This window comes from Mirounga leonina, unplaced genomic scaffold (genome assembly GCF_011800145.1).
Source record: "Mirounga leonina isolate KUSES-001 unplaced genomic scaffold, KU_Mleo_1.0 Mir_151, whole genome shotgun sequence".
Taxonomy (NCBI): domain Eukaryota; kingdom Metazoa; phylum Chordata; class Mammalia; order Carnivora; family Phocidae; genus Mirounga; species Mirounga leonina.
This window is the reverse complement of record NW_023270377.1, coordinates 29,762,822-29,790,634: the sequence shown is the minus strand read 5'-3', so window position 1 is coordinate 29,790,634 and position 27,813 is coordinate 29,762,822. Positions and strand designations below refer to the sequence as shown.

The 27,813-nt window shown below is 36.8% G+C and overlaps 1 protein-coding gene and 1 non-coding gene across 3 annotated transcripts in view; both read left to right on the top strand.

The window, feature by feature from the left end:
• Positions 1-27,813, top strand: part of PARD3B (par-3 family cell polarity regulator beta) — a 995,632-nt gene that overhangs the window by 652,763 nt on the left and 315,056 nt on the right. For both annotated transcript variants that reach the window (XM_035007317.1, XM_035007318.1), the window contains exon 16: positions 4,608-4,652. In XM_035007317.1, coding sequence (XP_034863208.1) covers positions 4,608-4,652 — 45 coding nt within the window. The remainder of the gene's footprint in view (positions 1-4,607; positions 4,653-27,813) is intronic.
• On the top strand, positions 6,454-6,560 carry LOC118012695. The gene has a single exon (XR_004679767.1). It is a non-coding gene; the product is annotated as a U6 spliceosomal RNA (small nuclear RNA).

Genomic DNA, 27,813 nt, shown 5'->3' with positions numbered 1-27,813 from the left:
GTATGAGAAGGCTTGACAAAAGAATAAAATATTTTAAGTGATCACTATACTAGTATAAATGTATCCTATTGGGAATCCAATGTATGTATTATAAGCACTTTAATGTTTGCTGCTAATAAGCTCTCAGAGTGCCATCTTTTTCACAGATTTTTCTCCCCATATTTTCTTGGTTTATAGTTTCTCTCAACTAACAATGATCCTGGTTGAGATTAAATCATAAGACACTGTGTGTTTATCCACAGTTTTAAAAAAGGTGACATAAGTGTTGAGCAGTTCTAATTAGCTTCAAAGGGCTACAGCAAAGACAGCTAGAAACAGAGGCCATCAGGCTGCTGTTTCCCAAGCAAGTCTTCCTGAACCAGAGGATGCATCAGGGAATTAACAAACATCCAAACCAAAGAGCGTCCTCCTTATGAAGCACTTTACAAGAATTAAATCACTGTCCATCAATCTTGAGTTGAAGGCCAAGAAGCATGAGCTTAGTATAGAAATCCCATTATCTAAATAAATTCAGAGATAAGAGTAAGTCCACAGTGCTCTCTTAAGTATTTAATAACAGTTACAATAAAAATGTCCATGAATTTCATCTTCAGAAGGTTTCAACATTTCACTTACAATGCTTTGATTACTGTAATATCCCTTTAAGTAATCAAGAACAAGTAGTACCCGTCCTTGGGTAAAACTGAAGGATAAGAAAGGAATATAATAGGCTCTGGAAACTTAAAAAAAAAGAACGAACGAACAAAAGAAAAAGGAATCCGTCATCAGAACCAGAACAAGAAACTTTGACTTTTGATCCATCAACACTCTCTGACTAGATGCTTTTGGTGCCTCACCATTTTAGAATGGAAGACCTTAACAACACCCAGCTCACTCATTCTTCAATCTCTTGTAAATAAGGTTTTAGTTTGAAATGACACAACTGTCATATTCCTACTGCTACTATTCCAGTCGCTGTGCTATCCAAATATTATGCAGTGAAATGAGTAGACTTAAGCTCCAGCCCCAAGAGATAACCTTAGAGTAGCTCAAAGGTAATCTGAGTTATAAAGGAAGTTGAGTATTAATTATAACACTTGTCATTTTTTAAAAAGTGGTGGTAGTGTGTGTAATTTTACCTCATTTTCTCATTTGCTACTCTTATTTAAATCAGTTCCCAGCACTAAGCATGTGCATAAAAGATGATTGTTCCCAGTTTAACCTTTTAAATAAAGTGTATTCTATTAATTAAGTCATTACAGTCCCCTCTCTTTTCCATTATGTTTATTCATTTATGTTCTAAAGATAGACATCTGTGTCACTGAATATTTTGGAGAAAGACCCCTAATTTTTATGCCTATCACCCATTTGGATTTTTTATACTGTTTTTTGAAATAGTGCTCTAAAGAATTTCAAATTGTCAATTAAAATAATGGTAAGTATTCCCACTAAGAATAATAGAGAGTGTGCAGTCAAAAAGTTAAGGAAGTACCATGTTTAGCCTAATATGGTTGAGGAGTTGGCAGTACTTAAATTGGCTTAGATTTAATGGGATAACTTATGTCCGTCACAGAAAAAAGACAAATGCAAAATAACAAAATATTTGTATGAATCCCTTTTTCAGAATAACCACATAATAAGACCATACAGTCTGAATACTGTATTTCCTTTGCTTTTCTTCCACTACAAAATGAACTAGGAGACAGGTCAACTGAGAGGTAAAACCTGCTGTGGGTGTAGGATTATCCATGTGATAACAATTCAAAGTACCTGTCTGAAGGCATTGTATTCTCTCAAGTGTTTTCTCCCTCTGTTCCTTTATAATTCCAGGAAGTGAAATAAACACCACCACCATCATCAAATGCACAACCTTTACCATTCTCACAGTTTTCATTTTTCAAAAGTTTTCATTTATTGAGAACTATGTACCTGGCACTCCTTGTGGGGTGTTTTTATCTAAATTTTTCACACAAGAAAACTAAGGTTGAAAACAACTTAGTAACTTGCCTGGTAAAGCTGACGTTCAACTCATATCTATCTCATTATTAACTATCATGTTATTCTGCCTTTCTATTTAGGTTCCTATTAATAATGATGATTGTAGTCTGTATTTATTAAGCACTTACTATATGATCTTATAAGTACTGTGCATAAATTTACACATGTAATCTTCACTACAAGCCTATGGAGGAAGCAGTATTATCCTCATTGTATATATGATGAGATTGAGGCTCAGGGAGTTCAAATAAATTGCATATGTCTAGTAAGTTTTCAAGTCAGGATTTGAACTCAAATGATTTCTCATTTGTGAAATGGGGATGAATATTTTAGCTTAAACTCATTAGAATGCTAAATTTCCAAACATGTTAAACAAAATTATAGCTAACACTTGTTGATATTTATCACCACAGAAAGACTTCTATTAATAACATATTCAAATAAAAAGGATAATAGTTTTCTAACATATAAGTATTTGTCAAGTGTTTTCTTCTATTCATGCAACTGATGATTCAAAGAATATAACAAATTCTTCTATGACTTATCACAACTATAGTAGAGTGGTTAAGACTGCAAGGTTTAAGTTCTGGATCCTCCACGTTGGAGGTATGCTTCAGTTTCTTTATCTGTATAGTAAACATAATAATAATAATACCTATTTTTATAGGTCATCGTGAGGATTAAGTGAATTATTAGCTATAAAGTACATAGGACAGAACCTACACAATACAAGTGCTCTATAAGTTTTAGCCACTAGTGTTATTATTTTTAAATCATCATCATTGTTTTCCAGTACTTTTCTATTTATACTGTAGATTCTACTGTAAATTTTTTTAGACCTGAAAAAGCCAGAATTTGGCCCACAATTGGAGCCTGATGAGTATGGACTGACATATCCAACTAGAAATATGAAGAAAATTCTGATAGGATTTTTAAGAAGTTAATAAAATACTAGAAGAATCACAGACAAGTAGTGTTGTTGTCTAGAAAATAAAGAAATAGCTTAGAAAAGGAGGGATAGTGGGAGTGGAGAGATCTGTATATAATAAGTGGGTTGGTGAAATATGACTGAATGCTGTAGGCAAAGGAAGGAGGGGCATACTCCTCTGAGCCCTCTAGTGTTAGGAAGAATGGAAGAGGTCTTCTTTGTCAGCAAAATTCACTTCACATTGCTCAATTCTTGAGCACCAGATTTTTATAGACTAACATAGCCAATGGCACATAGCAAATAATGAACAGCTATTGTTGGATATTGAAGTGATAATCCATGCAGACAGCTTAAGGATTAAGAACGTCGCATCTATGTTTTTGAGAGATATTGGGTAATAGCTTTCATGTAATGTCATTGCCTAGTATTGGTATCAGCATCATACCAGCCTCATAGAACAAGTTGGGAAATATTCCCTTCTCTGAATTTACTGAAAGAATTTCTGAGAATTGGTGTGATTTCTTCCTTAAATGTGTGGTAGAATTCACCAGTGAAGCCATCTGGGTATAGAGTATTTTTGTGTGTGGGAAAGTTTTAACTACAAATGCATTAAAAACAGCAACAACAACAAAAACTATAGGGTCATTCCAATTATCTGTTTCTTCCTACATAAGTTTTGGTAACTTGTGTCTTTCAAAAATTTATTTCATCAGAGCCATGTTAATCTAGGGTTAATTTTTTTTTTCACTACTGAAGCATGGTTCTTCATCTTCTTCTTCATGGTCCTGAATTATGAATCTTTACTCTGGCTATTAGGACTAGGCACTATTCTCAGCCCTGTGTGAACTTCAGACACTCTTCCCATTATATTTTTGGGTGGTTCTTTCCCAGGTCTTGGGTAGTTTCCTCACATGTGTGTGATCATCAGTATATTCAACTGAATACATAAGGAGATCCTCAGCAGATCTCAGCAAGAGTTCTGGACTAAGTCTTTCCTCTCTGGTTCTCTGCCTGCAAATGTCATCTGCCTTGGCTTCCCTGGACATCTAGGTCCATGTGCTCAGGCTGGGATGTCACCAGGCTCTGCTCTGTTTCCGTCCCTATACCACAATCTGGAAACTTTCTCCAGACAATAAGCTAGAGCAGTTATAGGATTCAACCCACTTGCTTTCCATCTCTGCTGCCTAATGTCTAATCCCTTGATTGCCACTGTTTCATGTTTTATGTATTTAATTTTTTTTCAAGAGAGATTGTAAATCTGTTCCCTTTTACTCCAGATATAGAAGTCCAGTCCTTGAGTATATATATATATAGCTATTACACTCATAAAGTTTCATTATATATTATACATTTCTGGGCCCATGAGTTTAATTTCTCCTTTTGTAAGCATGAAAACAATAGCCCAATTAACAGAGCTGAAAGTACTGAAAATCAAAAGAAAATAAAATTATATTCATAGACGATCTAATGTGTGTGTGTATATTCAAGAAATATATACATATATATGTATGTATATATACATAGCTGCCTTTAAAATACCTACCAAAGGAAATGAGGCACCCCAGGTAGGCCAGGGAACATTTTTTTCTCAATTTTTTTCCAGTAAAAGATTTAACTTCTTATGAATCTGTTTCAATTTATTGTTCAAAGAATGGCTGATTTACAAGCAGGCCTGATCCTTGTCTCTTTTATTTCTTCTCAGTGCCAGATGAAAGCAAAGTCCACTCATTGGCTGCTCACAAATCGGGTAAGAAACTCCTTGTAACTGACTTTATATTCTCCTTCCTGGAAATTGCTGGCTGTGTTTGAGTAGCAGTTGGAACCTATTTCCATCCACTAGTCACTGAAAGGCTTGCTAATTAATACATGAGATGTCTCTGACTTCCACAAAGATGAATTATTGCTTGGCTGTGTGTGTGGTGGCATAATGTATGCTGACTCAAAATGTTTGAGAGGAAAGGATAAAGGTTTCCAAAAAGTAATAATTATGAAACCAAAAATCTTAAACCTGTTTGCCAGATGAACACTTAAAACAACAAAAAAAATTATAAGGAAAATCCAGGGCGCCTGGGTGGCTCAGTTGGTTAAGCGACTGCCTTCGGCTCAGGTCGTGATCCTGGAGTCCCGGGATCGAGTCCCGCATCGGGCTCCCTGCTCAGCAGGGAGTCTGCTTCTCCCTCTGACCCTCCTCCCTCTCATGCTCTCTGTCTCTCATTCTCTCTGTCTCAAATAAATAAATAAAATCTTTAAAAAAAAAAAATTATAAGGAAAATCCAAGAAAGTTTGAAACTCTTTTCCATGATGACTTTCACATTACAGTGGCAGAACAAAGAGCTCCAGAACAAGAAAAATGTGATCATTTATCCTTAAACTTAAAAAAGGAATATTTTGCTTGTCATCAAAGAGGATCACACCCAAGATGGCCGTATTGTCTTTCTTTAGACTGACGAATGAGCTCCCTCATTCCTAGAGGTTCTCCAGGAAGTCCACAAGGATCTCTGTGCATTTCCTGGGTCTTTCTCTGTTATGTGGGAGATCCCTTCCAGTCGAAAATCCAAGCTTTTCCTTCGTTGCCAAGTGGTTTGTTTCTCACCCTTTGCCCTTCACTGTTGCTTTTTTCACATTAGTTGAAAACACTTAAGAGTTACCCAGCTTACAAATACTACAGGGATCCCTTTCCTCTACAGGTGTATTATTTGGGGAAGAATATCCATTTTACTCTTAGGCTTGCCACTTCAAATAACAGAAAAGTTACAATTTGTTGACATCCCTCTGTTTCTGAAACAAAGAAAGTCTTTCCTGTCACCAAGTGTCTCCTGTGTTTATGTGCTAATTATGTCTCCGGCAGTAAGTGGCCTTGATGCCTCATTACTTCCATCGTGTTCCTGGGCAAGATTATGGGTTTTTTTCTTTTCCTCTTTCTCCAGATTCTCTTGTGATAACAGCAGGGAAGGGCTGGTTCACAACTCTTAGATTTTTTTTCTTTTCTGCTGCTCCTAATAAAGAGCCTAAGAGGTTAGATCACCGTGAAGGAAAAGATTTCTCTGAGAGTGATAAACTACAGAGTGCTGCTTTTCCCCATCATCCTTGTCCATTACATTCTCTACAACTGGAAATATTTTTAGGAATCTGAAAAGGAAGTTCTCGTGACCAAGGAGCCCCAAGGATTGCCTATGTTGTTTTCATCTTCAGTGCATCCTAAATGGTACTGCTTATTGTTAGTTCTGTTACACAGATTAACACTTGAAGGTTAAAGCCTTTTTATGTACTGGGATGGGCTTCAAGGTAAAAAAAAAAAAAATGCAGTTTTTAAGACTGTTTATCAATATGGTTTTTGAAAATGAGCAAATGAACTTTCTGACTTTTTTCCAGAAAATCAAATCTTTTTCTGATCTTCATTTCCAAACAAGTTTCTATCAGCCAGTGACTAAAAGTTATTGGCACTCTTTTTAAATGAGGACATTGTTACCTTTGTATATTACTTCCGTATTTTACTAAGTTGAATGATAGGCTTTTATGTAGTGTGGTATAAAACACAGTAAAAAAGAGTGCTCGCTTTGGCAGCACATATACTAAAATTGGAACCATACAGAGAAGATTAGCATGGCCCCTGCGCAAGGATGACACGCAAATTCGTGAAGTGTTCCATATTAAAAAAAATAAAATAAAAACACAGTAAAAAAGAATTACCCTAAGTACAAAACTTAAAATAATTTCCAAATTGAAAAAAAATGACAAAAATGGCATAATTTTAAACCTGTCAGATAGGTTAATTTTTATATCATAAGAACCATGCTGCTTAAATATATCAGGTGTTTTAGGGCGCCTGGGTGGCTTAGTCGGTTAAGTGACTGCCTTCGGCTCAGGTCATGATCCCAGGGTCCTGGGATCGAGTCCCTCATTGGGCTCCCTGCTCTGCAGCAAGCCTGCTTCTCCCTCTCCCATTCCCCCCTGCTTGTGTTCCCTCTCTCGCTGTGTCTCTCTCTGTCAAATAAATAAATAAAATCTTTAAAAAATCAATCAATCAATCAATCAATCAGGTGTTTTAAAGATTTCTGGTTCCTAATGAACTGCTAGTACAACATTCACCATTTTACATTTCAGAGTCCTCGTATACACTATCACAGTGTCATTGAGCTTTTCACTGGCCATCTGTGGAATCAGTGCAAATGCTGAAAACCAGAACTTTGCTCACTCTGGAGCAAAAATGGCATTTGAGAAAACCCAATCAAGAGGGCTAACCAATTACCTAAAACTCTACACTCTAGAGTTCTATTAATAATGTGAGATCACTCTAAAACTGTAGAGACCATCCTGAGAAAATACAAAGCAGCATTAAAGAAGAATTTACAACTAAGGTTATAAATTTATATATTCCAAGAATATACCCTCCCACATTTTTTATATTTATTTCTTTTGGAAAATTTATCTTGAATTATAATGATCCTCAAAAAACTCATCACTCACGTAACATGCAACACGTGCGGCACTTAGGCAGAGCAGTTTCTGAGGAGGGGGCCGCAATGGTAAAAGAGGATTAAGGGTCCTTTTGCTTCTGGTAACGTCTTTCAGTTACACAAATCAGCTTGAAAATTCACCTAATCTATATAACCGTAGTCTCAATCTGCTACATCTGTGACCACTAAGCAAGTTACTAGCTGGACTATAATGTCTAATGGTCCATCATCATGCTTGTCTCACCAATGTTAAAAGAAATCATTCATTGTCTTTTCGTTTTACCTTTCCCTTCCCCAAATCTTTCCTTCAGAATATTTAGGTAAAAAGGTGATAAATCTTTTGCTAAAAAGGAAGAGTATCTCCCTCTGTCTCTTTTTAATTATAGAAATATGGGCAGCTTTCATACCATCCAAGACCATCAGGAAGTTAAATTAAATTGTATGTGCTGACCTGAATCTATCATCCATCTTATTTAGGATGATATTCAACATTTTAATAAATTCATCTGAGTTAAAGTTTCTTCCGAGTCAGCTTAGTGTGTAGAGAGCCATTTCATGCCAAGTTCCATCTGTTGGTCTGGCTTGGGTACCTCCCAAATTTGTGACAATATTTTTGGCACCCTTTCCTTGGCTTGATCTTTAAATGGTTGATTCTTCAAAGCCTAGATCAAATCAAAGGCTCAGGTAAGATAAATCTTTCTAATATTGTTGGCATAAATTGTAGTGTCCCCTTACCCCTTCTGGAATCAGTTCAGTATTCTTGAGATTTTTCTAACAACCTACCTCAGGGGTTCCCCTGAGTGCATAGCATCTCATACCTTAGCTGGGAAGCAGGCAGGATGTTCTCTTGTCAATCTTGCAGTGTCCTCCTCCCTGTTTGAGAGGTATCAATGTCTCTGGAATGGTTGAGACCTACCCAGAGAGGTTAAGAACAAAAATACCTTTTAATTGGTTCCTTTAAGAAAGGAAGTTTCTTAAGCCTTAAAAAGTTTCAGAGAGCCTTAAAAATCAAAAATATGCCTTTCCTTATCTTGTTAATTGACAAAATCCTGACAAAATCCAAATCTTAGTAAATGCAGGGGGTTGAAAAAACTCCAGCAAAATATATATTTTAAGCAACGAAACCAATTTTTAATGATTTCAGTATCCTGAGGGGACATTAGAATCCAAAGAAAATGACATCAAATTTGGCATAGCTTTTTTTTTTAATTATGCTTTAATTTTGATTATACAGACTCATAAATTATATCTGAGAAGAAATCATTTCTTTTTTTCCCCCCCTACATACTGAGCTGACACCTAAACTAATAGTTTAATGCTCCACATTTTAGTCAGAAAGGACTTATAAATTTTACTTTTTTACTATATCTTAAATTTTTTGTTTTGATTTACTGCTTGGGACTGTTTTAATATGTATTGACTGTCTGCGGAGATCTTTGCTGACCCAGCTCTTTAAGATGATGCAGTACTGAAGAAAGCCGATGAGTTCTTCTTTATGAGCTCTGACATATTAATTAGCAAAATGGACTAAAAAGCTTTCCTATTTCTCTTTTAATTTCTTACATTCTCAAACACCTGTCTATATAGCTGTAAAACAGGCGAGTCTGTAAAAGTAATGGTTGGCAGTAAGTCCGGACCCTTTTCTGAGATAAGTTTATCAATTAATGAGCACATATTCATTAACAGTCTAGGGAGATAGCTCTGTATAGGTGCCTTGCAGCCACTAAGTGTGTGGATCTCTTAACACATTTTACTGGTAAGGAGGCTGAAGCTCAGGGCATTTAAATACATGTTCTCTTAGCTGGTACCTAGTGTGGGTGAGATTATGAACCCAGATACTGTATGGTAAAGCCTGTGCTTTGGCCAATTCGTTTTCCACCAGCATGTGCCTAACACTTCAGTCCCAGGGACTGAGAAGAATACAATTCTAGGGGGGCCTGGGTGGCTCAGTTGGTTAAGCGACTGCCTTCGGCTCAGGTCATGATCCTGGAGTCCCGGGATCGAGTCCCACATCGGGCTCCCTGCTCGGCGGGGAGTCTGCTTCTCCCTCTGACTCTCCCCCCTCTCATGTGCTCTCTCTCTCTCTCATTCTCTCTCTCAAATAAATAAATAAAATCTTTAAAAAAAATTAAAAAAAAAAAGAATACAATTCTAGTTGGAAGACATGATACAGATATCAAAATATCCCATAAATTCTTACCTTTTGCAACCTCTGACTGAACAAGGAACACCATAAGTACAATTTCTCTAGCAAACGATTGCAACTCAATGAGCATGAGAGGGACATCTAATCCGATCATTCTTGACTTTGTTTCCCTGCATGTATGTACGCATGTGTGTATATATTTATATGAAAATGTGAGCCAAGTTAAGAGATGTATAAGAGAGAAAATATGTATGTGATGTGCATGTATTATGTATAAATTACAGCAAATGTGCATGTGATGTGTATCCTTATGGCAAAGGCTGAAAGTTTAATATGTAAGTTGCTAACTTGGCAGATCTTACATTCTGTTCTAAATGCATTGTGTGTAAACTTTATATTTAGAATGTTTGAGTGTGGCCAAAGAAATCTCTAGATCTTTCCAAAGAAATAGATCTCTTAAAAGCATAAGGTGATCAGATAATTACTTTAATACAAGAGCAATGTGCTATTAAATGACATTTCACAAATTTTGTTGAGTATGCATTTAAAATTGGGAGCACCAACTATAGTCATTTTTTATGAGTCTGAATTGGATTTTTCCTGGCTTTTTATTGTTACTGTGGATGAGGAACTAAATCTTGGAGTTAGTGGGTAGTGGACTTAAACGCTGTTTCTTTTCTCATCAGTTGGTTAAGGTAACACTATATGGTTATATGTTTGGACAAAAATCCTTATTAGGTACTTTCTAAGCTTTTGTCACTTGTTATGTTGGATAAAATACAGCTTTAGACACAAGAAATATATACATTCTCACGTCCTCCAGCTTGATTTACATTTCCATAGGATTCAGGATGTTATTTAAAAAAATAGCAATATGTATAGGCTTCTTCCTATACAAACTTGATTATAAAGCAGATTATAAAACATAGTATTTCCTATGTTGTAAAAGGTTACTGAACACTCTGGTCTCTAAAATTCAATGAATCAAATTGAATTAGAAACAAATACAGCAGTCTTTTTAGAAATGTGATTCAATTCTTTGCTACTCAGATATGGTGCAGGTGTGTGCATCTCTGAATTTCATGAGTCAATAGAGTCTACATGTTCTTACAAATCAAATTTCAAAATTAATTATTTTAGTTCCACTCATGTTTATTAAATGCCCACTCTGTGACAGGTGTTATATCAAGGTCTGAAGGTACAAAGTGACATAAGACATGGTCTCTGTCTTAGAAAACATTTTTTGAAATGGTAGGGGAGAAAGTCATATAAATGCCTAATTAAATATTGGTTTGGTACCTTTATGCTAAAGAGTACAGTGCAGAAATCTCACAGAGGAAATATTGCTTAATTCTGCTTGGAATTGGGGGATGGCTGTCATATTTCAGAAAGGAAATGTTTCCAGAGCAGGATCTGAAAGATAAATAGAAGTTTAAGAAATAAAAAAGGTCAACGAGCTAACACATTTCAGGCATATGGAAAGTTATGACAACTTGAAACATCATGGTATGTTCCTGAAACTATAAGCAATTCAGTGTGGCACAAATGAAAGTGGACAGTAACAGATACCAGGTTGAGCCAGGAGACAGGAGATTAAATCATGAGGATTAAAGGAGCGGATTAGCCAGGTAGTACCATTACTCTGTTGGCTGTGCTGACTTGAAGGATAAAAACAAAAAATCAAGGAGAACAGTTAAAAGACCGTTGCAGTAGTCCAGATAAGAGATGATGTGGGCATAAATTCAAGTGAATCACAATGGAAATGGAAAAAAAAGTAAAACATACTTAGGAAATAAAGCTTGGAGGTTGTTGTTTTTTTTTTTAATTAAACTTAGTGGGTGAGTGAGGAAGAAGATCCAATTTGATTCTCAGCGTATCAGTCAGCTATTGCTACACCTATGATGCATAACAAAATCAACAGCAAACATTTATTTCTTGATCACATATCTTCACATAGGCAGGGATTTGCTGATCTCAGAAGTGTTTGGCTGGGCTTAGCTCCAATATACAGTTTAGGTCCAGGTTTTATACATGTCTCTAATTCTCCTTGGAACAGTGATTTCCTTAGGAAAGTATTTTTGATAACAAGAGTGATAAGATGGAAACAGGGTAGATAGGAAGGACCCATAAGCTGTGTGTCAGAGCCATGGAGTATTAAGTCACATGACAGTGAGGGTAGCAGAGGGGAATGAGAGGCAGGAGTAGAGGGAAGTGTGGCCGGATGGCATGAGCTGAGAAGGAGTAGGGATTTTATATGTGACTAGATGAGCATTGTGCTTGAAAGCCGAAGTGAGAAGTAAAGAGGTCACTGAACCCCCTCCCAACCCTGACCTGTGTGATATGGATAAGAATGAGAGGGCAGGGGAAGCAGATTTCTTAGTGGAGAGGTAGACTTCAATTAAGGCTAAAAGGCAGGGAAATTTTTAGAGAAGAGGTCAAAAATGAACAGCATCTTGTCAACCGTGGAAGGATAGTGGGGACTCAAAGAAGACAAGTGGAGGAGTCTGGGATATAGGGGAAAGCAGGAGAGTGGTCACATGGGAATATGGCCAGAGTGGTGTAGAGTGGCAGCCCAGAGGGCAATAGATGACCAGGGGTTCTACCTCTTGGGAAATGACTGAGGATGGCAGGGGTGATGGGTCTGGTTTATTTCCATAGCTCTGTGGTTGTCTAGATTATTCTTCACTCTTCAGTGACTAGAGAAAAAGGCTTGGGCCAGTTTAGACTCAATGGTGACCTGGATGAATTATTTCCTGTAAGAGATCATATCTCTGAAGACTGAGAAGATGAAAATTTCCAGGAGGAAATGGTCCCAAGGTTACAGAAGTTTTGAGAAGATGCCCAAGTTTCACTAGGTTTGGAAATTGAGAGATGGCCATTAGTTATCACTTCAGCAGCGCGAGTATTGGCAGACAGGAGAGCAGAAAAAAATGATGTGGCCTGAGGAGGAATGGGGGTGGAAAGGTGATCTATCTAGAAGTTTAATATTAAGAGAAAGAAAAGAGATATATCTAGAGAAGTGAAGTTGTTTTTATTGCTCTACTTTATGTTATCAGTGAGAAACACTGAACCATGTTTATAAACTGAGAGGAAAGAGATGTTTGTGAGAGAATGAAGAAAGGGGAAAGGGAGTTGTTAAAGGCATAGGATTAAGACTGTAGCGTTATAGCAGTTGGCCTTGAAGAGGATGAGCCAAGGTTGTAGGGAAAGTGGCAGTTATGCATGTGGCGTAGATAAATTTGTAGGTAATAGGGGTGAGAAATTAAGGATGTTAATGGTCTCATCTTGATGGTGTCCAAGTCTACTTGGTGGCATTACAGGATTGGTCATAGCTGGCCAAGAACTATAAGAAACACTATAGATAGTAGGTAACCTATGTTAAAATCTGTTGAAGTCATTGAGGCAAAATTGAATGGAAAACTATGAAGAAAGGTATTTACACTTACACATGCACACACACACTACAGTCAAGAGTTGGGTTGCAGAGGACCTGCAGCTTTTCTCTGAGCTAAAATGCTGTTTCTCTCTTGCAGTTATATTTTCAATTCTCTATTTGTGGTGGGATTAGAGAATGTTAGGACTAAGTGGAGCAGTATATATCTCTAGGATATATATTCTTTTTTTAAAGAGTAGACTGAGGCCCAGAGAGGGAAAGTCACCCCCACCAAAGGCCCAGCTAGTCAATGACAGAACCGAGGCTCAGATCTGCTAACTTATTTCAGCAGTCTCTTGCTTTGTGAATTCCAACATCATTGCTACCAGTTTTGCCTGATTTCATAACCTAAAGTATCATTAAAATCCTCAGAATTTCCCCAAATTCAGCTTGGATAACAGAAAGATAGAGTAATTTGGCACAAGACTAGTCATTTGTCCTTTAAGCTTCTGACACTGAAACCCACCAGGATTGAATAAGCTTCTATATACAAAATTTCATATTGCATCCCAAGTTTATACAGACTGTCACAAAATCTGTGTTTATATATAGTTGCTATTTATTATACTCTTACTTTTATTATGGTGTTCTAGTTCTTTTTCCTATAAATATAAATGTACAGGACAAATTATTCTGAGCTCCAGCGGGTATTTGTTGATGTGGTATATTTCGGTATGTATTTTTCCCTTTGCCCTTATATATCCATATTTGCATTACAAACTTCGCAGTAACAAAATTCTTTGTTACCCTGTTTCTCTCATTATCCAGAATATGACAGCCTGTCTTTGGAGATAAAACTTAGTATGCTTAAGTATGTGTTGATTTAGACAATTTATAGTTTCTAAAATGTTTTGAATTGTTTGAACAAGTGAAAAGTAATTTTATAAAGAGAAGAGCATATTTCTAAATATGTCAAATCCTTCAAATGTGGCTGAACTCTCAAACTTCCCCATCCGTGGGGAATATGTGTCTTGTACATTTAGAAACAGTGGTTTGGAACTGACAGTTCTAATAGTGTTTCTGAATGCTAGAATGAACATCTGCACTGAAAAACGTTATTAGCTGATTACATGATGGTTGAGAAACACAAAGTGAATGTTTGACATCAGCACTGCACTATGGACCGAGCTGTCTGTGCCCAGCTTTGGATTAGCTGTGCAACCAGAGAGGAACAGTGAGAGCAGGAGCCACAAAACACAGCAAGTCACATGAAAAGTACAGTAAAATGCCACCAGGATCAGAATATTACTGTATGAATTTGATGTACCATGGGCAAAAACAAACCACATTCTTGGAAACATAGCAACTATACATTTTAACCTACAATATGAGCATGAGTTCTGTCCTCTTTATATTCAGCTTTAGGATGTCTTCAGTTAACTTTTTGCAAGGAAACCATGGCAATCAAAACACTGGACTCTGTGCTTACTAGCTTTAACTAATAGCAGCCCCTCATGAAGAGGACAGTTGGAAAGAGCTAGAAGGTTCAGTCCTGCATAATTATTTTAGAAAAGTCTACATTGAGACCTAGAATTTAAGATCACTCTTCTAAGGAAGGGATTTTATGTGTAAATTTATTGTGGAGGAAAAGACTGAGACTCTCTGACTCCAGTGACCCAGAGGGGTTTTCAACTTTTGTGCAAAATCTTCCTGCCAGTGTTAACTGAATGGCTACTCATTCCAGCAGTGATTTTAATTCTTCAGTTTTCTTGCTAAAAATCAGCCAGTGAGGATATTGGAAGGACAAGTTTAAAACCCAACCTGGGGAATTTAAAGACGAGCTCCTACATGATACACTACCTAATCTATGTTGAGTAATGTATACCAAAGCCTAAATTTTATCTTTAATATCTGATAAATTGTCAACTAATGGTGAGAAACATTTAGGATATATTGGCTTGATAATGTCGCTACTACTTTAAATTAGGTGACTTATGTGTATATGTTTATGTGTATACACATTTGAGTTTCACAAATGAATACTGTCTTATGCAGGTGAGGAAGGGAAGCATTAAAAGACATGTATTTCAAGCAGGGTATTGCCTACCTAGGAAACACTCATTTGTTCCTGTATTTAGGCTCCATGGCCAGGAATAAATTTCAACCTCTTTAACAGGTCATACTATTCCCTCCATCACCTTCTCATGGCCTTCCCTTCCAGGCTTGGCTCTTGCCACCATCACCCGCCACCCCACCCCACTCGCCTCACCACACATGTTCCCCACTCACAGAGCTACTCACTCTTTCTTACTATTATTATTTTTTGGAGGGTGGGGGAGAGGCAGAGGGCGAGGGAGAATCTTCAGCAGTCTCCATGCTGGGGCTCAATCTCACAACCTTGAGATAATGACCTGAGGCAAAATCAAGTGTCAGATACTGAACCGACTGAGCCACCCAGGTGCCCCAAGATCTACTCACTTTTTTCATCAGACTATGTCTCGCTCTTTCACACCTCAGAGCCCCATCTGAACTCTGTCCTGAGGAGCCTTCCCCACCACCCTCAGGCAAGGGTCCCTTCTGTGAGCTAACCTTGGGTAACTTCAGTGTCTTCTAGGCTCTGCTTTTATACTATTTAACTTCCCTCAGCCTTTCTTGGCTTAACTCACACTTCTGTCCTATAGCTAGCTGGTCAGCCCCCACGGTCTCCCGCAGGTTGTTATCAATCTCCTTTAATCAGCAGTTGTGTGTCTCCCTTACAGTATTGAGAATCCCACGGCCCACCTTTTCATATATAAGCAGAACTTGATTATCTAGCACATAAGGGGGAGTAAGCAAGGATAAGTCATTTACCAAACCAGTATTTAATGAACACCTGCCATGTGCCAGACACCACGCCAGGTACTGCAGATACAAAGTTGTATCGAACACAGATTCTGCCACTAAGGTGCTTACAGCTAGGTAGCAGTGATAGGAATGTGAACAGCAAAAATTCCAGGTTCTCACATATGAATGCAAATACATAGAAAGGGTAACAGAACTTGCCTTTACTGAGAGGAAGAAGATAGAGATTGAGGGACAAGGGAGACTTCTGCTTTAGCTACAGTATCTGAATTTTTACATTGAGACTAAGTTTATGTACAAATTGGGTAGTGAATAACTTATGGATTTAAAAAATAAAAACATTTTTAAACATTGTAAACCTTCACATGCTGAGTCTACTAATGGCAATGTTGTACAAATGGGAGGATTGAGCATGGGGACTGTCACCGAGTGTGTACAGAAGAAGTACAGGACAAGGGATGCTTTCTGGGAAGGAGAGATGAGGCTGAATCCCTGAGTCATGCTGGGAACCTGCTTGAGGCCCAGAAATATTTCAGGGTGACAGGAATGGAGAGGGGCTTATCCATGAGACACCTCATTTTTGGTTGCTAGAGAAAGTGCCAGTGAAAAACGTACTTAGGGAGTTTTAACCCCCCTTCAAGTTTTGGTATCCTAGATGGTAGAAACTTAGTCCTTGTAATTCATTCAGTAAGGCACCCACACAATGCCATATACAGAAAAGGGTCTTTTTTAAAAGTTCACGATGCCCCAACTCTGTCCAATAAAAGCAGAATTATAATAAAAGGACTAATGATGAATACATAAAAATTAAAGAGAAAACTTTAAGCAACCTAGATTACTTCTCGTTGCTAAAATAAGCAAATGCAAATTCATTCCCACTCTATTGATAATTAGAAACCACACACCCACACAAAACAGCTTACCAATTCCACCCCATCAAATACAACAAAGCTGTTCAAAGTTGCCTTTTGAACAAAAACCCTTTTATTAACCGGTCAGTTAAAAAACAAAACAACCAAAAAAGGGTGTATGCCTTTTTAAAGCAGGCAAAGCACAACTGCAAAAAAAGAGGGGAAGAAAAAGCAGGTAGTTTTGTAAAATATCATGATATGCCATCAGGGGGTTGTTGGAGGCATTTAGAAATATTGGTGTCAAACTGGTGATGGAGGCTTCTTATGTGCTATACTGACAGACCTCAGAGAAAATTCTCCTTTTGGCTAGTGTAATGACGCACTCGTCCCTGAACTCTGGTAATGATTTATATGGGCAGGTACTTCTTATTTTTTTTAAAAGTATGTATCTATATGAGAATGTACTAGTAAAACAGTTTTTCCATTTATGGTAGTGCTGCATGTTTTTTAAATAAAATTTTTACATAAAAACTATGAGATTTTGAAAACTCTTGGTAAGGCAATGTAAAATGATAGGTGAACATGGCAAAATATTATGGAGCAGTGACACCAATTGCTAAAGTTTGGGAAACACTGATCGATGCTATGTTTCCATCAGCATTCTGCAGTTTCCATCAGCATGCTTGTTTGCAAAGCTCAAAAAACCTTAGTTTAAGAAAAGTATCTCCACTCTGATGTCCTTAGGCTATGTGATACACACAGTCTGGGCCCCATTTCCTGTCCGTATGCAAACACCTCCAATTCCAGTTGAACACTGGCTTTTTCAGCAAAATAAATGCCCAAAGCTTCCACTATTTCTTACCGTGGTAACTCTTAACCAAGTTAAACTTGAATTATATTTTCAAATATTCCTCCAGCAAGCCATCTTATCAAAGAAAGAAACCAAGAATGTAAGAGATACAGTAGTGCCCTTCCTTGTGAGTCTGGAAAAGTCTTACCAAATGCAGAGTTAGCCTTGCCTTTATGCTTTTCTTTAATACAGCAGAAAATCAAGTTAGACCCATAGGAATATATCCCAAAGCTTTACTTCCCGCCCTCACCCAAGCCACCATTACCTCATACCTTCAGGAGCCTCCTCACTGACCCACGCTCTTCTGCCCTCTCTACAGTTCTGCTCTCCCCACAGGAGCCAAAGGGGTCTTTGGAAAACATGAATCGAATCATGTCCCTCAAATGCTTAAAATCCTCAGTGGCTTCTCATCATTCATAGAAAATAATCCAGATTTCTTACCATGATTCCCAAAGCCTATCTTCCTCTGCCTGGCCTGACCTCATACCCATGCTTCCTCCTCCTTCTGGACACTTGGCTTGTGTTGCCTGCATTCTATCTCCGGAGCAGGCCAAACTGCTCTCTCTCCAGGCCCTTTGCACATGTATTTCCTCTGCTCAGAATGATCTCCCTCCACTTCATGTGGTTGGTTTTTTCTTATTCAGTTCTCAGGTCAAATGTTGTTTCCTCAAACATACCTTCCCTGACCACCCCATCTAAAGTAGAAAATAAGTCAGTTTCTATTGCTTACTCTGTTTATTTCCTAATAACACTTATTACAGTCTGTAGTAAGAGTGTACGTGTGTGTGTGTGTGTGTAATCTCCTATCTCCCTTCCCCCTAGAATGTAAGCTTTACGAGGACAGAGACCCTGAACCTGGGTCCAAGAGCTGTCTGGTATGGAGCAGGTGTCCTTTACTTAGTGTTTGCTTAGTCTTTCTTTTGATATGTCTTTTGCCTATTTTTACTGTTAAATTCCCATGTTCTTTATGCACATGTATTGTCCTAACAAATAGCTGGATTTTGTTCTTAATGTTCTGGCTGTCTGAATTGTGATGGGAGTTTAGCACATTTACATTTATTAAGATTACTGGTGTATTTAGATTATGTTTATCATCTTATTTTTATATTTAAGCCACTTCTTAATGTCTCTTTTTCTTCTTTCTTATCCTCTGAGGATGAATTCCTGTTTTTTTTTGTTCTTATCATCCCACTTTTTTCTTATATTGAATTGGCAATCATAAGGCAAAAAGGCAAACCTTCTTATCATGCATACTTAACAAAATATAAAATTAATCCACACTAAATTCTTTTCCTAAACAATACAAGGAACTTAGAACACTTTAGCACTCCTCACTTTCTCCCAATTTCTATATATTTTCCATTTTATTTCTTAGTTATTGATCCCACAGGTTACCTATTAATTTAAATGTTCTACGTATTTAATACTTGTTCAAACTGACCCATACATTTACCAGTTTCTTTTCTTACTGTTCTTCCTTGTATCTCAGACCTTCCTTCTAGGGTCTTTTGTCTTCTTTCTGAAGTATGCCTTTAAGATATTCCTTTAATGATGGTCTCCTGATTACACTCTGTTGTTTGTCAAAGAGGATGTCTTGTTCTCGACAACTGTTCACGTTAGGTATACAATATTAGGCTGGCGTCACACTGACGATGTTGTTCGACTGTCGTTTGGCTTCTCCTGTGAAAAGTCAGCCATGGGTCTAATTGACATCTCTTTACCCGTGATCAGTCTTTTCTCTCTGCATACTTTTAAATTCTCTTTGTCTCTGATGTTCTCTACTGTCTAGGTCTTGCTATCCATTTCTTTGTATTATCCTTCTTGGTAGATGGTGTGTCTCCTATGGCTGCATATTAATGTTTTCCATCACTTCTGGGAAATTGTGTCTGTTAATATGCCTCTTCTCTATTCTGTTTTCTCCTTGTGGAACTCTAACAAGATGTATCTTAGACTTTACTCTTCAGCCATGTTTCTTACACACAACTTCATATTTTTTTATCTCCCTGATTCTGCACTTGATTGTAAGTGCTTTTTACAGACCTATCTTCTAATTCCAACTTGGTATCTAAATTTCTTTCATGTTTCTGCTGACTCTCATTCATGGTGACTTTCTTTTTTATGAATTTGGTCATTTCTGTTTGGGATGTCATATTTGGTTGGATTGAATGTGTGAGGGTCTTAAGGAGTCTGATTTGCATGTGCTTTTCTCTAGAGAAGATTTAGATTTGCTTCTTTTGGGGCACTAGAGTACTACTAACCTAGGACCACTGTCATATAATTTCTTGGCTGACAGCTTAATTAATTGGGAGAAAATAAATTTCATTTCATACCTATAAGGGGACAGCCCTGTGGTTGTAAATTCTTAAAGAGAATGGTGACTTTTTAAGCTGCTGTTTTTCTTATTTAAGTCAGAGTAAAGGCAGATTTTCTTGGACTCCCTTTGCTGAGGGAAGTGTATTGAGGGTATGAGCTTATTCAGCTCACTCTTCTATCAAGGTTGTAGGTCCTTTGGGGGATCACTGTTTAACTCTCCTACATTTGACTCTTTCTCCCATATCCTCTAAGGTATCACCATCATACTACCTCCCCATGCTTCAGATTCCTAGTATCAGCATTTACTTGAAGGGAGGTTTCAACTTGCAAATTTGGTTACATAGCATCATTCACTCTTGGTTTTTTATTTGTTATTTTTTGTTTGTTGAAAGGCTTTGCTTAAGAATTTCCCTTAATTTCCTGTGAGGCATTTAGATGTATATTTGTTTTAATTTATCTAAGATCTATTTGTATTTTTATCATCAGGATTTGGGGAATTGATACATTACTGGAAGCAGAAGTCTAGAGTCTAATTGTTTGCTGAAAGAAAGAATAAATGAATGTTTGGGTTTTTTTAATGGCTGAATTCAAATTAACCAGTGGGTCCAATGCAGGTTGGAACATACATTAAGCCAGATATGGTTTTATTTCACTAGGTCTGGATTACTTTTGACAAACCAACTTAAAATATTCCTTAGAAATATATGGAAAGCCACATACCATAGGAATAAATTGGGGGATGATATCCATAATATGCCGAGAAGTTTGAAATGGAAAATTCCCTTCAATAAGAAACCACATAATAAAAAGTTCTGGTTATATTTGTAGTTACAAGCTATGGTTTATTACTCTGTCTAGAGATTCTTACAATGATTCATTGTTCTAGGAAGAAATAAAACAGGGTTCACAAAGGAGCTTTTATCAGATTATAATGTACGCTGCCATAAAGTGGGGAAGAAGAGGCTTATCTGGCAATTTGTTGTCACTGCCTACATGATCCATGGATCAGATACTAATTCTAATTCAGAATTCTTTCTGAACCTCTGGAATGCCCTTTAGATGGAATTCCTTGTCATGACCACACCCACAGAGTAGTACAGAGAAGGTGGTTTGATAGGTCCTCTAGGTACTAAAACAAATCAAAACCAGCCCTGTTCATTCTAACAAAAGCTGCCCTCCCATATGTTCTCCTTTTTTGCACCAAATGCTCTTTGTTTTTTCTTCTTTCTGAAGACCAGAAATTCTGATACTTTCACAGAATTTTTATGTAACTTATCAGTTACGTAAGACTCATGTTGCCATAGTGTAGGTGATGAGATTGGCCAAGGGAATGACATGAGAATCTGGCTGAAGTCAGCTCAGTCATAGTACGGAAGAGCTTTATTTGCTCTTGGAACCACAAGGATCAAGGAAACCCTATTCATTCTCTGGAATAAAAGTACTAGGTTGGTCAGCTTTTGAAAAACAGATGATGTGTTACTTGCCCTATAGCGTCTGACTTTTTATTTTTCTTCTCCTTTCTCTGTACCTTTTCATACTTTGTTTCTATGAATTAGAATTTCTGGGCATGGCATGCAGGCTGGCATGGTACACACAATACCCTTGGCTCCTAAGAGGTCATGAATTTGGATCATTTCCCAGATTATACACCTGCCCCTCTAGCTTGCATTTCAGAGCATGTGGCTATGGCAGAGGGGGCAGATTAGAAATCATCTTCCAAAGTGTAAGAAGGAGGAAGTTCCTTCTCGTCTGGTCATAAAGTTGTTACCTGAGTGTTAAAAGGGCATGGTACAACTGTTTTCTTGTGAATTGTTTTCAGTAAGTTAAAATGCAATGAATGCCTTGCAGTCATAGAAGGCATACTAAGTACTATGTAGTAAGACTACATCACAAGAAGAATCCCAACCTCTATTGTTGGGGAACTTACTTGTCATTTGAAATGACTACAGCAACACCTGTAAGGAGGGACAACTTGGAATGGCCCATTTATTGCTTTACATTGTATTGATTTCTCAAGTGCTGACAAATAATTTTCCTTAAAAATTTGACTTCTATATGCAGATACTTATTGGAGTAATCAGTTCATTTCAGAGAATATCATCCACTAGGGCTTCTTTTGAAATTGTAAAAATGTAAGATTCTGGAAACTATAGAATGCTACCAAAAGGCAACGTAGGGCTAAGTTGAGGCTCGGGGTTACCATCCAGCTGCTGAGAAGGAATGCTTTCGGATCAGAGGAACTATCAATAGCGAAAACAAATGAAGAAAAAGAGGTGGATATCAGAGGAGAAGATGTATCATTCCGTCTCGTAAGCTAATCTGTCACTTGTGTTCTGAATTTATCCCCAACTATTTCTTCTTCCTTCTTCAATCAATTAATGGTTCTGTCTCTTCCATCTTCATATTATCCATCATCATTGGCTTTTCCCTTTAATCCAAGGAGGAATAATCAAGGTGAAAAAGAAATGGTGGGGTGGGAACAGTGGGAGTATAATGGAAGCAGGGGATAATGAAGGAAGGGGGCTCTAAGCAAAAGCAGTGGATAATAGTAAGCGCAGATGTCCTGGAGGCTTTTTTTCCCTTGCTAAGGAGTTTCACTTTATCATTTAAATAGCAGATAGAGTAGTCACGTTAAAATAAATATCGGCCCATGTCATTTTCCTTTTTCGAAGCCTTTAGTGTGAAACAACTAGATAACCACATGCAAAATAGAAAAAAAAAAGAGAGAAAAGAACTCCCATCTATTACTTTACACTACATAGAAATTCAGAATGGTTCGTAGAGCTAAATGTGAGAGCTTAAACTATAAAACTTCTAGAAAAAAATAGAAGACATTTTAGTGATAGTGGATTAAGCAGAATTTTTTCTAAGACACAAAAACCATGAAGAATAAAAGAAAAAAGTCAAATTAGACTTTATCAGATTAGACTTTATCAAAATGAGATATGTCTTCTGTTCAAAAGATGCTGTTGAGAAATGAAAATGCAAGCCACAGGTTGGAAAATATTTGAAAAATATATATCCAACAAAGGGTCTGTATAGACTATATAAAATTTCTGGACCCCAGGAACAGCAGTGTTTAAGCACAAGCAAAGGATCAGCTAGACTACTAAATTATTTTAGATAAGCAGCAATGAGAGATTGAAGAAGATTGTTAGAGAGAATAGGATAGAATCAATAAAAGAATTATGAAGATGTTGCAGAGATGGGGTATATAGGACTTGAGAATTTCTTGTATTTGGGGACAAGAGATGGAGGTACCCAAAACCTCCCTGACGAAAGGTCAAATTATGAGGAAGAGGTATTTGAAAACATGAGTCTGGAACTTTAGAGAGAGGTCAAGGTTAACAATGTAGATTTAGAAGTCATCTGCATAGAGGTGATAGTGAATCTTGGATTTGTTCACAAGATCGCACAGATTACATTAAGTAATAATTCTTTAAAGAGTTAGGAGCCATTAATTCCTTTGGTGAACTAAAACCCTAAAATGAAAGCGAAGGCAGTTACTAGAGTTAATAATCAATCTCATATTTACTATTATCGTGTTCAGTGGCCTGAAATGACTAAGATTTTTCTCTGAAAATTAGCAGCTGTGTGGAAATGCAAAATTCCAAGCAGTTACAAATGCAATACCAAGTTAAATCAATTTACATGTTTATATTCACAAAGGATCCTAAACACATAAATGAAATCTTTGTTCAAGTTTTTAAATATTAGTGGGATGGAAGTCATCTTGCAATGGAGTTTGTACTGATTTTGCCAATATAGCTCTGTATTTTCTTTGAAAATGCAATTATATATCATATTACATAGTTGTCTCTTTTTTTGATCAACTGACAAAAGTCAGCTTATGCACATATTTCCACTTAGTAAAAATAAATTTGAATGAATAATGATACATTCTTCCTAAAGTAGTTAGTGATATAAATATACTGCTTTTTCTCTTTTTTCCAGTTTCATCTTCAGTGATAAACAAGCAGATTTTCTTATTATTTGGAAATTTTTTTTTACACACATACATAAAAGTACAGGTTTGCAAAGAGTGACTTTATTATATCTATTATAAAATAGTAATTCATATTACACACATGTAAAATCATGTATTTTAGTTTGCCTCCGCTTTATGCTTATGTTTGCTGGTGTTAATGCTCAAGTTTTCACAAAAATTGCTCTAAGTTTTGCTGTCCTCAGAACAAGCAGCACAAAAATATATCAACCTTGAAACTGGGTGGAAACAGCACCAATGGCTTACTCCAAGATAAATTAATATTTTATATATTTTTAGTCTTAAACAAAAGACTTCCATGGAATGAGTGTAACATGCCTGCTTACACATGGCCTTTGGGGAAGATTGGGGTGGTACACAGAATAGATGCACTTTCAAGAGTGAAAATCTGATAATCAGTCTCTAAATGTTAGTAACAATCTGGAATATTTACTTTTGAAATTAATGTGAAGGGTGCTGCAGCTTTTTCTTCGTTGAGTTTCGGATGTGCTCATGTAAATATGACTTTACTTTTCTGTCTACCAATGGGATAATGTCTAATATGTGCAGATTAGGGTGAAATCTCAGATGCTTTTTGATACATCATTTTCAGTATTGCCACTGACATACCGAGATTTCACTGAAGAGATATTCAATGCAGTGGAGTTATGTAGATGTCACTTTTCATTGTTTTATTCTCAAAAAAGGAGAAAAAATATCTTCTAGGGAAACCTTGATAACAAGAGAGAGATTTTTATTTTTTTAATTAATATTCAGTGCTCTTTTTAACACTGGATATTGATTAACTACAGTAGGTGCAAATCACATGCTAGTACAGAAAATTAAGAGATACTCAAGTCTTTGGATTTTCCAGAAGTAAATTCTACCAGATACGTATTTATTAAGGTAAGCAGGCTATCAGCTAAAGCTTCACACAGACTTTTGTCATTTGGGACCTTGCCAATGAAATAAAATGTAAATCTTGAGAGAAGGCCTTTTGATATTTATTCCAAGTAACTCACACATCCTACAAGGCATCAATCAGAAGACTCATTAGAAACATCACACCAAAAAATTAAAATGTTTTTTATACTAAGATTATAGCACTATATTCTTGAAAGCTCTTATCTGAATATTTGCCTTTTAGACTTCCATTTCAAGGAAGGAAAAGTAATTTTTGATTAAGTGCCTATTGATTTACTGTCTCCCAGACTCACCAAATAGAGTTTATCTAAGACTAAAATGCAGTTACCTCTAGAATAAATTTTGGCAGCTGAAATGGAATTTGGCAACTATTTAACTGGGCAGAGAAAGTTCACTGAATTTAGAACAAGATATAAGTGAACACTATTTTATCTCTTTCAAGATGTAGTGATATTTTAAGGAGGGATAAGAGTGAGATGGCAACCCAATATAATAAATAAAATAGAATGAATTAAAATCTTAACTCATAATCCCATGCAGTATTGTTGGTCTAAATATAATTGTTGGAGTCTTTATCGGTGTCATAAGGAACTTACCGCTTGATAGTTTCCCTGCAAGCACATTTGCTAACATCCAGCACTGAGAGAGTTAATATATGGGAGGTACTTAGCATAGCACCTAGAACACAGTAACTGCTCAATAAATGCTAGTGAGTACTATGGGTTTTGTTGCAATTTTCTTTCCCATCCTCTCTCTTCCTTCACCTGTCTCCCTCACTGCACTCTAATTTCAAAAAGTATGATTAAAAGCTTACCTAGATTTTTGAACTGATTTTATTCTTTTGACAATAAAAGTATTCTTTTCAATATCTTGCCCTATTTCAGTCATCATTGAGGAAAGAGGAAGAGATGGGCAATTATGGTGCTCTCCTTGCAGACTTATCTCACATGTATGGTTTTCAGAGTCAGGTTGAAGGACTAGAAGTGATTTTCAATGAGACATGCCACTTTTCAGGCTTGTTGTTGAATTGTCTAAACAACGGGGCTATTAATAGCTAACGGGGCTATTAAAAGCATTTTCAACAAAAAGAATGCCATTCTTAATCTTAATGGCACTAAAGAAAAAGAAGAAAAGACATTCTTCCCACAAGATTTAGAATATCTACAGTTATTTTTCTCATTTGTTTTTGGTTTTGGGTTTTTTTTGGGGGGGGGTTGTTTTTTACTAAAATCTAAGCTAATCTAACTCACTTTGAAACTTTACTAATGCCTACTTTGCCTGTTCAAAAGTTATAATTCATTCTAAGTTCCCCTTTTTCTTATATTTTTTTTATAATTTCAAAAATATTTTTCCGTGTCAGCCAACACTAATAACAGAACTCCTTTAACATTTATACACTCATGCAAATTATAACATTAAGTAGTAATTCTTGAGTTTTTGCTATGTCCTGATATGGCCTGGGATACCATGAGGATGCAAAAAAGAAGTAAAACATCGGATTAAATAGATGACTCTTCAGAGAAGGCAAAACTTATGCATACGAAACAATTAAGAACAGTGATTTGTAAATACTAAGCTCTGAAATAGAAAGTGCCAGATTGTGTGACACAGACAACATGGCAACAGGGCTTAGAGATGGTCAAGACTGCATGGGCTGTATTCATCAAGGAAGGATTTGGCCTGAGCTTTGAAGGATTGGTTGGATTTGGATCACTGTAGAGGAGAGGGGAAGGCATATTCCAGGCAGCAGAGAAAGCAAGAGCAAGCTCGGAAGCAGAAATGCCATGCAAATGTCATAGCATGCCCTAATTTTAATGATTCTGCAGTCCTATGAGGTGACTTTGATCTTATTGTAATTTATACCCACAGCAAAAGATTCCCATTTAGTAGCTGGCTTCATTTAGAGAGAAGGAAGATTGAAGCGTGGATACTGAATAAATACCTTTGACAAATAATCACAGTAAATAAAAATATGAAAAAGCTGAAATTTCCGTTTCCAGCTATTCTAAGCATGTTCTTTAGTCTGGGGCTTGGTTTTAAGAAGACAGAATTCTTAGGGCATCATAAAGAAACTCAAACATTCAAGATAACTAATCTAATCTCTAAACTAGAGGAAGGATGTTTTTTCTTAATACTGTAATAAAAAAAAACTGCCATCATATTTTATATGGCACCAACTCTGTTATTAATCAAACTCTTTTAAGGCTAAACTGCAGCCCTGCTCTCATCCCAGGGCCTTTAGTGAGTGAGCCTGAGTGAACATAACCATCATTCAACTCCTTGACTTCTCCAGTGAGAAAGAATGCTGACACCAAAATGTTTTAGAGTCAACTGCAAGAACTCATTAATACTGTGCCCAAGTAGGAACTGCTGATCATCAGGGATTTGATCACAAAGTAAATTAGAGGTTGTGCATCACTATGTCTTGTGACGAACACGCATTAGTAAAAGTAAATAAGCATGAAGACAGACTGATTAAGGTCTGCTCATATAATTGGTTCCTGAAAACACTTTATTCTAATATGTTAGGGGGAAAATTAACATCAACCTGGAAATCACACTGACTCTTATAACACTGAAGAGAAGAACTGTTTGAGGTTTGTGGTAAAAGATCATCACAGAAGCCAGTATTGATTCGCATTACTGATCAGCACTCTTAAGTGGATGTCCTTTTGTAGGTGTTAAAAATGTAGTGGGAAGGGCTCCTGGGTGGCTCAGTTGGTTAAGCGACTGCCTTCGGCTCAGGTCATGATCCTGGAGTCCCAAGATTGAGTCCCACTTTGGGCTCCCTGCTCAGCAGGGATTCTGCTTCTCCCTCTGACCCTCCTCCCTCTCATGCTCTCTGTCTCATTCTCTCTCTTGCAAATAAATAAAATCTTAAAAAAACAAATTTTTTTTAATTTAAATTAAAAATGTAGTGGGAAAATAAGAGAAAGAAAATTGAGTTTCAAGTACATAGAAACATTTGATTTGAAATGAGGTAGAAAGAGCCTTGTACTCTAATGTCACTGGTGTTATAAGGTAGTGATTTGCAGATAAAAAAAAAAAGTAAAAACATGAAAAGACAGGTCTGCAAGTAATATTTTAAAATTTTATTTCTGAGGTATATGACTAGTCCAAACTAAGTTAAAAAAATAAAACAATGCATAGTTTTGAGAAAAACAGGAG